Source organism: Brienomyrus brachyistius, unplaced genomic scaffold (genome assembly GCF_023856365.1).
Source record: "Brienomyrus brachyistius isolate T26 unplaced genomic scaffold, BBRACH_0.4 scaffold56, whole genome shotgun sequence".
NCBI classification, from domain to species: Eukaryota; Metazoa; Chordata; class Actinopteri; order Osteoglossiformes; family Mormyridae; genus Brienomyrus; species Brienomyrus brachyistius.
The window spans coordinates 714,384-727,271 of NW_026042331.1; the positions used below are offsets into that span (position 1 = coordinate 714,384).

Below are 12,888 nucleotides of genomic sequence, written 5' to 3' on the forward strand. Positions count from 1 at the left end.
GAAGTGATTACTAAAGTGTCCTGGCCACGCGAAATTATCAGGTGCGTACAAGAAATTATTAAGCGTGCAGACAAAAGTATGAGCATTTTAAGTTTTTGCACAGATCCCTTCAGTGGCTCTGTAATGCATTGTCACTTAAATTACATTACAGTTAGTAATGTCACGATCAGTCGCGGGGAGAGCGGTGATCGTGCGGGCAGGTGTGCAAAAAGCAGGCGAGACATGCGAAATCGGGGCAAACTACGGGGTTTATTGGGGAAAAGGGACCAGGAGACATTTACCACAACAAACTACAATGACGGACAAGGGGAACAGGTCAGACCAGGACTTAAATACACAAAGACTAATCAAAGGAAGCGGACACAGCAGGAGACGATCAGGGAAGCACACGTGGGTAATCAGGGGGCGTGGCACACACGAGGAGCGGACGAGCCGGGCATGACAAGTAACCACTCCAATTTACTGTCAGTGTCTGCAGAGTACATTTTTTACCATGTGTAATGGAAAACCTGTGATACTCCTTGGTCCAGACTTTCTTTGTTGCTCAGTGTAAATAAATTATTGCCACTCAAAATATAAACATGCTCACTCTTAAGAGTGACATAAATATAACTCCATATTCTACAGCAGGGGTGCCCAACTCCAGTCCTGGGGGGCCAGAGTCCTGCACATTTTTGGGTTTCCCCTCATTTAACACACCTGATTAAACTCCTTGTGCTAATTACCACCCAGCTTTTGAGCTGAATCATTTATTGTGGAACAGGGAAAGAGCTGAGTTACACAGGGCTCCAACCCTCTAGGACTGGAGTTGGGCACCCCTGCTGTACAGCATTATCTTTGAAGCAGCAACCCATAGGAAAGTGTAAATCCCAATATATATGATTCTGTTAAATCTGTCACTTTGTATGCTAATAAGGTTAGACATTGGGATACTTAAATGTCTTAATCTAAGTCTCTGTTTTTCTCCTGTTTTGACTGAAGTTTCTTGGTAGGAGGATTTCTCATAATTGAGTCACCCATACTTGCTTTACTTTGTAAAGTTTGATTTATTAATTACATATCAGTTGTTTGACCTTTTTTTAATACAAACTTCAATGAAAGTGGATGTAGTCACTGTAGTAAATGCATGGGTATTGAATCTGGTAAAGCATATTTCCCCTTACAGTTTGGTCTTAAATTCTGCTTGAAGTGGTATTAAAAAGGGCTTACAAAGTCTTAAATTTCAGATAAAAATTTCTGCAGACACCATGAAGTAGCTGTGCTCTGTATTGAACTCTTCAGATCTACAGGATATCCCAGAGGAAGGCGAGAGTGGCCCAGAAGTACGGGAACCCCAGGCCGACACAGGCCCCTCCTGTAGATAACCACATCTCTGCCGGGATCCAGAACCTGCAACTGGAGCTGAACCCGGAACTCAGTACCAAACCCACTGGACCTGAATGCCTTCACCCAAATTTCAGTCTGTACCTCAAATGTTGCATGTGCAGTAATCACCAGCCTCCATTTATGCGCTTTTGACATACGGTACAAGTCATAATTGATCATGCTATATGATGTGACATTTGCCTTTGTCTGCATTTCGTCACTTTCTGTCTGTTTCTCATTCTTTAAAAAGATGCATATTATCTAACAATGTTTCAGCATTTAATGCATTTAAAATGTATTAGTCCTCGTCTTCTTAATTTCATTTTCCTGTCCATTCTTGAAAAAGGCTACTATTTACTGTTTTACTTTTTGAAGGGAGATAATGGAGAAAGATAAAAGAACTGATTTACGATTCTACAAGATCCTTGGTGTCGATAAAAAATAAAAGCCATGAGTCTTTTTAGAAATAAAATATGAAGGAAGCATCTGTGTCCCTCTATGGCCTTACATGGCTAACAAAGAATTAATTAGCTGCACTAACGACAGTAAAATGCACAACATGCATTCTGCTAATAGTATTAGTCAAAATCAAAAAAGCAAAAGGTTAATGAAATCACTTTTGTTATTATAAGGAAAAAAAACACAAGCAGAGTGAACTACTAATTCAAAGAGCTGCTGCCACAGTTTGACATACTTTTTTAACGGTAAACTAAAATAAAAAGCACCCAATATAGACTGGGGATCTAAACCAGGTAGCAGTGCAGAGTATGAGGTTAAGCAAAGATTAACTTTAAAGGGCTCTGATCACTTCTTCAGAGTCAATAAGAACATTTGTATTGTATAAGTGGATTTATGTTATTTGTTATATATTATACGTAAACTGTGTATCTGTGTATAAATATATTAGCATTATTTTGAAAATTGAGTAAATTCTTGTACTTAGAATTTTACACTACTTAGATCAGTTTTCTGTGTTTGGCCGTCATGCATGTTTGTATACAAATTTAAATGTAAAAGCTGGTAGACTTGATTGATGGCACCTGGGCATTTTATGCATGACCTCACAGCACCAGTACAGTGCAGCATTACATTTAAAATGCTTTTTTAATTGTACTTTATACTATTTACAGTACAATGTGCAGTACCAGCACTGATAGCACCAGCACTACACAGATCAAACTATTTTAATAATCTGGCTCATTCAGAGTATTTCATACCTCATGACACTTTAATATTGTGGGATTTACTGACTTTGACTTAAATGTCTGAATTATTAAACAGCCTGTCTAGGTAGACATTGAAACTAATGTAGAGTTAATGCTAGTGTTTCTGTTAGAATTCACAGTGAAATGATTGCAAGGTCATTGTGTATGTAACAGAAACACTGGTTGTGAAAAAGTCTATGTAGCACAGGAGGAACCTGCTATCTGCTGTCGTAATGAGCAGCCAATTCAGGATATCTTTGACTGTTTCTTTCAGCTGGTTGTTTTTAAGCGATGATTTGTATCTATGTTTGTAAATATATCCGCTGTACTTGCTTTAATGCAAAGAGCAGAAGAACATTCAATTGCTAAGCAATCAGCCAGTATTGAGTATGAACTGCTCTGATCACCAGGACTCTAGAATCACTACTGGTCAGTGTGAGAAGGGTTCAACTTTTGTAAGTTTCTGTTTTTGAATATTTGTCAGTTTTATACCTGCAGTGCGCACTGTGTATTTCAATTTAACAAAACCAGTCTTGCTGACCTAAGAAAACTGTAACTGTTCTGTTTTCTGGCTAAAAAAAATTGTTTTTGTGCCCTAATGCTGTACTTTGAGAGTGTCCCTCTGTGTATGAATTGAAGCATTTTAGTTCAGCTTTCTAGTTTGCTAGTGTTGGTTTGTTTTAGCAAGCTGGACTTGTCATGCATTTCTCAGGCCCTCAGGAGCCTGTGTAGCTGGTAATAAAACTGTTCTTAGAATGATGTCATGCTGTCCTTCTATGTCTTTACAGGCTAGTTTTATTGTGGATATGTACATTACAGCAAAACATTTTTCCAGCCACTAATCTTAATTTTACATGAATTTATAAATATTTTTTCTTCAGCTGGGGAATTTTAACATTTGTGATGGTTAAACAGTGAAGAAAAGGATTATATGATATATATTGTTTTCAAGGGGAAATTTACAGTATTTGCATACTAGCAAGGAACCTAAAGTACACACATACAGACAAAAAGACAGATTGTCAGGACAGTACACACAGTGCACATAAAGTACAAGACACACAGTACAGATAAAGTGCACACAAACAAACAAAAAGCTGCATAACTCAGACAGTACAAACTGCAGACAGTACTGTGTACAAAATAGTTCTTGGTTAGCTGTAACCCCCATGGCAGATTTTTCCTAGAATCAGAACATGATTTAATGAATTTTATATACAGTATAGCACTAGTAGTAATTTTAATGTAAAATTATCTTTTGCATATGCACCAGAAACATACAAACGAATATAGGATCCAAATACAGATTTGTAATGGAACCAAGGGTTTCTGAGTCATTTCTTGTCATTTAATACAATTAATGTTACATTTGACTGACATATGGGGTTCTAGTTTTACAATCTAACGTAAGGTGTAAAGCGCATAACACAACTAACATTTATGGGTGTATCCAAATCCATTTCACTCTTTTGATGCCAGAAAAACCAGACTTTGTGCTAGTGCAAGGAGCAAAAGGGTTGTCCTAACTCTCTTACTTATTCAGAGATGTGTTTTGGGCATTACATGCAATGAACCAATAGGAAAGGCACATCACCTCACCATTAAAAGGCAGAAGTGCATGATCTACAGCGGACTATTACAATAGCACGTTTGCCCGGCAAACAAAATCACTTTTCATCCGAGGATAGGAATGTGCTTGTGAGCTAGGTGAAAATGTGCAAGCACATCATCGAATGGGAGTACCACTGTTGCTCCTATGCCTTTCGAGGTGAAGGAGGCATGGGATGAGGTAACAGTGATTGTGTCCTTGTTTTCTGGAATCACCAGATCATCCACGTAGTGCTGAAAACAGTAAAATGATGTCAGAAGATGGGGAAACAACTGGGAATGGGGACCTAATTTTCAATTTAATTTTATTTGTGTAGTTCATTTTCACAACATTACATTTTCCCCTCCCAAAGTCCTCAGTGAGTAAGCCATAGGCGACAATGGCAAGGAAAAACTCCCTAAAAGGAAGAAACCTTGGGAGAAACCAGACTCAAGGAGGGAGCCCATCCTTCCGGCCAGCAGAGGAAGTCAATCGAGCAAGATGGCAAAGTCCCAGTTCACACTGTTACAATCTTAACATTTGAGTCACAAAGTGGGGGGCAGGGAGGTGATGACTGGCAAGTCCTGGTACTGCTTCAGATGGTGGGTTATGGCAGCAGGGCATACAGGGAAGACGTCACAGGTAGTGAAGATGTCGCAAGCAGCTGGATAGGCAGATTTTGATAATTTGGGGACTCCAACCAGCACATTCCAGGAGTAGTAGGGGAAATAAAATGCAATTAGCCAAAGTAGGGAAGACTAGAGGCCGTGCTAACAGTTAGAGGAGTGCAATATGTAAGCTCCAGCAGATATGGCTATGGCAGCATACGTAGGAGGGAGAAACAAGTGGGAACACAGGCATACTAACTACTAACATACAACTAGAGTGACAGCACTGACAGTTCAGTTCATCCAAAGCCAATGACACCGATCCCCAGCAAGCTCTACATTCCACACTATAGGAGGTAGTAGGAAGTAAGCTAGACTAAACAAGTGTGTTTTAGTCTGTTCAGTTCAATTCAATTAATTTTTATATAGTGCCTTTCACAACAGAGTCATCCCAAAGCACTTTGCATGGATGAGTTGTGATCCATAAAACATCATTAGACATAAATACCAAATGGGACAAGGAAGAAAATAAATTTAATTTAAAAAGCCAGAAGACAATGGAGGAGAGGAACCAAAAACTCCCAAGTAAGGAGAAAAAAAACCTATGGGGGTCCAAGGTCAACTGGCTGCCCAACCCCCCTGGGCATAATAATATCACTGAATACAGAAAAGAGTGGAGTGGCATGCTAAAAGCTAGGTATAAGCTGTGACAAAGTCCATCAATGAGTCCATTATCCACACTGGCCAGTGAAGGATGACCAGAGTCCATGAATAAGTCTTTTTCTCCACGCTGGCCTATGTCAGGTCTCCATGAAGGCTGCACCCATGATGATGCAGTTCATACAGTAGGTCCCATTTGTGATGTCACCCCTCCATGGGATTGAACCAGGACTCCAGCTCCGACAGACATATGGGAAGGAAGAGAGCATGGATGGACAGAACATGTGTTGACACATGAATGGACATAGTAGAAAACAGCAGCAGCAGCAACAGCCGTAGTTATGGTGTGTAGGTTGCGGGTAAGCTAAACTGAAATAATGGGACAGAGACTGAATCGGGATCCTAAATAAGTTGGTAAACCATTCCACAATATAGGGGGCTCTGTAGCACGACCCACTCACTTTATTTATACATGTATGTGGAACGACAAAGACACCTGCACTCTGTAATCTGAGTGGACGATGCGGCTTGTAAACTTGAAGTAATTTTGTCAGGTAGGCAGGAGCTAGACTTTTATGTGCCTTATGTATAAGTAGGAGAACTTTGAAGTCAGCTCTAAACCTAACAGGAAGCCAATGCAGGGAACTAAGAACAGGGGTTATGTGTTCAAACTTCCAGCTCCTGGTTCGAGTTGCTGCATTTTGAATACAGTGCAAGGTATTTAGTGTGCAGTGTGTGCTCCCAGATAACAAGGCATTACAGTAGTCTAAGCTATTGTATATAAAGGCATGTATTAATTTCTCTGTGTCTTGAACAGTAAGAAATAATCGAAGTTTGGCTATTTGGCGTAACTGTAAAAAGCACGCATTCGATACTGCACTTACATGTGCTCGCCAGTTGGGGCTGGAAGGACATTGTCCACTTTTTTCCCACTCTGGCAGTAGCCTGCTTTGAGAGGGTTTCTTGGCCTCCCAAGAGCAACTTCATTTTATTTTATTTATTTATGGTTCATTAGGAAGTTAGTCTCGGGTAAGTAATTGTTAATTTGGTTATCTTAAAAGTTTAATTTCAAACGTTTTTATCTCTGAACCTATCAGATAATTGAAAAAGTTCTGTTTTAACGTAAGTGTCAACTTAGTGCAGGGGTATCCAATCTTATCCGCAACGGGCCAGTGTGTATGCGGGTTTTCACTGCAACTGCCTAATTCTGCCTAGGTTCCTAAAAACCTGCATAAACACCGGATGAGATTGGACACCCCTGACGTAGTGTTTTATTGTACTATATTATAGTAGTATTACACACTATATTGTATTAACTATATGTTAATTAAATCAACTTAAAGTTAAATACGCTATATATACTGGGCTGGGAGTAAAGGACGGGGTCATAGTGAGCAAGTCAATTTTGGGGCCAGATCAGTGTTGTGTTTCCAAGAGGTTTGCCCTTCTGTATGTTTGCGTCTAGTCATACTTCATGTGCGAGCAATGTAAGATAGTGAACTCACTCGTGGTCAAGGTTCGTGACCTCGAGGAACAACTGACTGTCATCCAACACAACACAGTTAGAGGAGAGAGTTAATATGCCTTTTATACATCCTGTACACTATACGATATACGACACACGATCAAGCAGAAATTTGACCCGACTCCAGGAATTATCGCACGAGTGAAAAATCAGCTCAAAAATGGGCCGAAAATCGCACATGGATGCCCAGCTTTAGGAAGACATTATGTACAGCACAAGTGGGGAGGGGGGAGAATGAAGAACAGTTGAGAGAACTGGGTAAACATAGCTCATAGACGTAAGAATGGGCGTTCACTGTTTAGAGGAGGCATCACCTGAAGCGACTATGTCTATCCGCTTTCAGGTGCTTCCAGCTTTAAAATTGGAAGAGACTGGGGAGGCAGGTGGTCATGGTGCATGTTGGCACCAACGACATAGGCAAGGGGAGGAAGGCTGTTCTGCAGAATAAATTTATAGAAGTCGCGGATAAGCTTAGGAGCAGAACATCCACGGTGGTCCATCCATCCATCCATCATCTCCCGCTTAATCCGGGGTCGGGTTGCGGGGGCAGCAGCCTCAGCAGGGAGACCCAGACTTCCCTCTCCCTGGCCACTTCATCCAGCTCCTCTGGGGGGATCCCGAGGCGTTCCCAGGCCAGCCGAGAGACATAGTCTCTCCAGCGTGTCCTGGGTCTTCCCCGGGGTCTCCTCCCAGTGGGACATGCCCGGAATACCTCCCCAGGGAGGCGTCCCGGAGGCATCCTGATCAGATGCCCGAGCCACCTCATCTGGCTCCTCTCGATGCGGAGGAGCAGCGGCTCTACTCTGAGCTCCTCACCCTATCTCTAAGGGAGAGCCCAGCCACCCTGCGGAGGAAACTCATTTCGGCCGCTTGTACCCGCGATCTCGTTCTTTCGGTCACTACCCATAGCTCATGACCATAGGTGAGGGTAGGAACGTAGATCGACTGGTAAATCGAGAGCTTCGCCTTTTGGCTCAGCTCTCTCTTCACCATGACAGACCGATGCAGCGCCCGCATGACTGCTGATGCCGCACCGATCCGCCTGTCGATCTCCCGCTACATCATTCCCGAGATACTTAAATTCCTCCACTTGGGGGAGGACCCCATCCCCAACCCGGAGAGAGCATTCTACCCTTTTCTGGCTGAGAACCATGGTCTCGGATTTGGAGGTGCTGATTCTCATCCTAGCCGCTTCACACTCGGCTGCGAACTGCTCCAGTGAGAGCTGAAGGTCACGGTTCGATGAGGCCAACAGAACCACATCATCCGCAAAAAGCAGAGACCTAATCCTGAGGTCACCGAACCGGACGCCCTCAACGCCCTGGCTGCGCCTAGAAATTCTGTCTATAAAAACTATGAACAGAATCGGTGACAAAGGGCAGCCCTGACGGAGTCCAACCCTCATCGGAAACGAGTCCGACTTATTGCCGCCCATGCGGACCAAACTCTGGCACCGGTCATACAGGGACCGAACCGCCCTTAAAAGGGAGCCCGGTACCCCATACTCCCGGAGCACTCCCCACAGGACCCCCCGAGGGACACGGTCGAATGCCTTCTCCAAGTTCACAAAACACATGTAGACTGGTCGGGCAAACTCCCATGAACCCTCCAGAACCCTGCTGAGAGTATAGAGCTGGTCCACTGTTCCACGGCCAGGGCGAAAACCACACTGCTCCTCCTGAATCCGAGGTTCGACAATCCGGCGGACCCTCCTTTCCAGGACCCCCGAATAGACCTTGCCAGGGAGGCTGAGGAGTGTGATGCCCATGTAGTTGGAGCACACCCTCCGGTCCCCCTTCTTAAAGAGGGGGACCACCACCCCGGTCTGCCAATCCAGAGGCACTGCCCCCGATGTGCACGCGATGCTGCAGATGCGTGTCAACCAGGACAGCCCCGCAGCATCCAGAGCCTTGAGGAACTCTGGGCGAATCTCGTCCACCCCTGGGGCCCGGCCACCGAGGAGCTTTTTGACCGCCTCAGCGACCTCCACCCCCGAGATAGGCGAGTCCACCCCCAAGTCCCCACATTCTGCTTCCATATCGGAAGGCGTGTCGGTGGGATTGAGGAGGTCTTCTAAGTACTCCCTCCACCGACCCAAAACGTCCCGAGCTGAGGTCAGCAGCGCACCATCCCCACCATAAATAGTGTTGATGCTGCACTGCTTTCCCGCCCGGAGCCGCCGGATGGTGGACCAGAATCTCCTCGAAACCGTCCGGAAGTCGTTCTCCATGGCCTCACCAAACTCCTCCCACACCCGAGTTTTTGCCTCAGCGACCACCAAAGCCGCATCCCGCTTGGCCTGCCGGTAGCCATCAGCTGCGTCTGGAGTCCCACAGGCCAGAAAGGCCCGATAAGACTCCTTATTCAGCTTGACGGCATCCCTTACCACCGGTGTCCACCAGCGGGTTCGGGGATTGCCGCCGCGACAGGCACCGACCACCTTATGGCCGCAGCTCCAGTCAGCCGCCTCCACAATGGAGGCACGGAACATGGCCCATTCGGACTCAATGTCCCCCGCCTCCCCCGGGATATGGGAGAAGTTCTGCTGTAGGTAGGAGTTGAAACTCTCCCTGACAGGGGATTCCGCCAGACGTTCCCAGCAGACCCTCACTATATGCTTGGGCCTGCCAGGCCTGGCCGGCTTCCTCCCCCACCAGCGGAGCCAACCCACCACCAGGTAGTGATCGGTTGACAGCTCCGCCCCTCTCTTCACCCGAGTGTCCAAAACATGCGGCCGCAAGTCCGACGACACGACTACAAAGTCGATCATCGAACTGCGGCCTAGGGTGTCCTGGTGCCAAGTGCACATATGGACACCCTTATGCTTGAACATGGTGTTCATTATGGACAGTCCGTGACGAGCACAGAAGTCCAATAACAAAACACCGCTCGGGTTCAGATCGGGGGGGGCGTTCCTCCCAATCACGCCCCTCCAGGTCTCACTGTCGTTGCCCACGTGAGCATTGAAGTCCCCCAGCAGAACAAGGGAGTCCCCAGGAGGAGTGCTCTCCAACACCCCTTCCAAGGACTCCAAATAGGGTGGATATTCTGAACTGCTGTTTGGCGCATAAGCGCAAACAACAGTCAGAACCCGTCCCCCCACCTGAAGGCGGAGGGAGGCTACCCTCTCGTCCACTGCGGTAAACCCCAATGTACAGGCACCCAGCCTGGGGGCAATAAGTATGCCCACGCCCGCTCGGCGCCTCTCCCCGCGGGCAACTCCAGAGTGGAAAAGGGTCCAACCCCCCTCAAGGAGACTGGTTCCAGAGCCCAAGCCGTGCGTCGAGGTGAGTCCGACTATATCTAGTCGGAACTTCACAACTTCGCGCACCAGCTCAGGCTCTTTCCCCATCAGAGAGGTGACATTCCATGTCCCTAGAGCTAGCTTCTGCAGCCGAGGATCGGACCGCCAAGGTCCCCGCCTTTGGCCGCCGCCTAGATCACCTCGCACCCGACCCCTATGGCCCCTCCCATGGGTGGTGAGCCCATTGGAGGGGGGACCCACATACCTTGTTCGGGCTGCGCCCGACCAGGCCCCATGGGTGTAGGCCTGGCCACCAGGCGCTCGCCATCGAGCCCCACCCCCAGGCCTGGCTCCAGGGGGGGGCCCCGGTGACCCGCGTCCGGGCAAGGGAAATCGTGTGTCCAAAATTTTCTTCATCATGAGGGGTCTTTTTGATCCACGGTGGTATTCTCTGAAATACTTTCTGTGCCACGGGCAAGCCAGGCTAAGTTAGCTGAGATAAGGAGATTAAATACGTGACTAAAAGGGTGGTGTAGGGAAGAGGGGTTTAGGTTTATGGGGCACTGGATGACCTTCTGGAACAGGTGGGACCTGTTCAAGCCGGACGGGTTGCATCTGAACCAGAGGGGAACCAGTGTATTGGGGACGAGTATGTGTTGAATAGTTGAGGAATGTTTAAACTAGGGACTGGGGGGTAGGGAGGTTATTTAAGAATATAGGTGGGGGGCATAGGCAGTTTTAGACAGGGGCCAACAGGAACCAGTGTTGTTGTGGCCCCTGTGCCGAAGAGATAATTTATTAATCAAGCCCTTTTTATCGAAAAGAAAACTTGAAACTGTGATACATGCATTTGTGACTCTTCACATCTTGATTTTTGTAACTCACTTCTTGTGGGAATTAGTCAGACCCCAATTGCAGGTTTACAGCTCGTGCAGAATGCCGCTGCACGTTTTTTTTTTTAACTGGCACTAGTATGCACGAGCATATTATACCAATTTTAGCCTCTCTTCACTGGCTTCCTGTCCAGTTTCGAATCCGGTTTAAAAGTCTTTTATTTGTATTTAAGTGCCTTAATGGCTGTGCCCCTCCTTATTTAGCAGAACTGCTTCACCCATATGCTCCATCTTGATCACTTACATCAGCAGACCAGCTGCTTCTATTCGTACCAAAAGCGAATCGTACACTAAGGGGCGATAGAGCTTTTGCAGTAGCTGCACCAAAACTCTGGAATGATTTGCCATTGCATGTCAGGCAAACTCCATCTCTTGTTGTTTTTAAATCTCGCTTAAAAACCAATTTTTACTCTTTGGCTTTCAATCCAGTGTGTTGTGGTGACTGAGACTCTTCTTTTTCATTTTATTATTTTGCTTTAATTTGTTTTGTGTTTATATTTGTTTTTCTTATATGATGTACACGTGTGTGTGTGTCACGATCGGCGGTGAGACGGGTGAAAGCGGGATCGCTCAGGCAAGCGGGCAAGGAGCAGGCAAGGCAGGCAAGGTACGGGGTAAACGGGGATTTATTGAAAGGAACAAGATGGGACGGACTACTGACATTGACAACATCAATGACAGACGATAAACTAAGGAAAAACAGGGACTGAAATAGACCAGACAACATGGTACAATCAGGGAAGCACACGTGGATAATCAGGCGGGTGTGGCACACACGAGGATCGTATGAGCTGGGCGTGACAGTGTGGAGTTTGCATGTTCTCCAGATTTCGTAGTGGGGTTTCCCCCCACAGTCCAAAGACATGCTGAGGCTAATTGGACTTGTTAAATTGCCCATGGGTGTGCGTGTGAGAGTGAATGGTGTGTGAGTGTGCCCTGCAATGGGCTGGCCCCCCATCCTGGGTTGTTCCCAGCTTCGTGCCCATTGCTTCCGGGATAGGCTCCGGACCCCCCGCGAACCAGTAACATAAGCGGTTTGGAAAATGGATGGATGGATGGATGTACAGCACTTTGGTCAGCCAAGTGGTTGTTTTTATAAGTGCTTTATAAATAAATTGGTATGGTATGGTATTAATTTCTTGCTGTGATATGCGCTGGCATGGACGCCAGAACACAACATGGCGTTCCTCACGGACTCCTTGTAGCACTACATGCTCACTGTTTTGCCTGAAGCTGTTTGAGCAGCAGCACGGGAAGAAAGGAAGAAGAAAGGAGAAAGAAGACCAAAAGCGCGAATTGTGAAAGTTGACTAAAGTTTAAAAAAAAAAAAGCGAAGTAAAGAGAGGTAAGCAATACGATTCAATTTCGTAAAGTCAATGTTTGTGCATGTTACTGTTGTTCACTACAACAATGAAATCCAGTTTCACTGATTTAACATGGATCTCGCGGGCTTCAGAGAATTTTTTTTTATCATTCTTAATTTCACTTAAACAATGAATTAAAAATGAAGGTGTAGTGGCAATTTTTCAGAGCTTTACATTTTTTTCAGGGTTTGAAATAAATTCAACCACTTCCTCATATGAGCAGACCAGACGACTTTTTGACTCGTATCCACATCCACTTCGTTAACAACCCCACTTACTCACTCGAAATCCTTGTAACCGTCGAACTCTTTTATTTTCAAAAAGGTTGTCATCAACGGGATCACATCCAGTCGTGAATAAGCTTCAGTGTTTCCAATTAACAATCAACAATGAACAAAATAATAATGGATTAGGATTCACGGTCCAAAAACTATAT

At 45.6% G+C, this 12,888-nt stretch overlaps 1 protein-coding gene across 2 annotated transcripts in view; it reads left to right on the forward strand.

Moving 5' to 3' along the window:
- The window catches only part of LOC125724453 (rho guanine nucleotide exchange factor 2-like), a 68,934-nt gene extending 65,605 nt beyond the window's left edge, over window positions 1-3,329 (forward strand). For both annotated transcript variants that reach the window (XM_049001145.1, XM_049001146.1), the window contains exon 22: window positions 1,282-3,329. In XM_049001145.1, coding sequence (XP_048857102.1) covers window positions 1,282-1,364 — 83 coding nt within the window. In that variant the 3' untranslated portion in view covers window positions 1,365-3,329. The remainder of the gene's footprint in view (window positions 1-1,281) is intronic.
- Window positions 3,330-12,888: the final 9,559 nt, after the last annotated feature.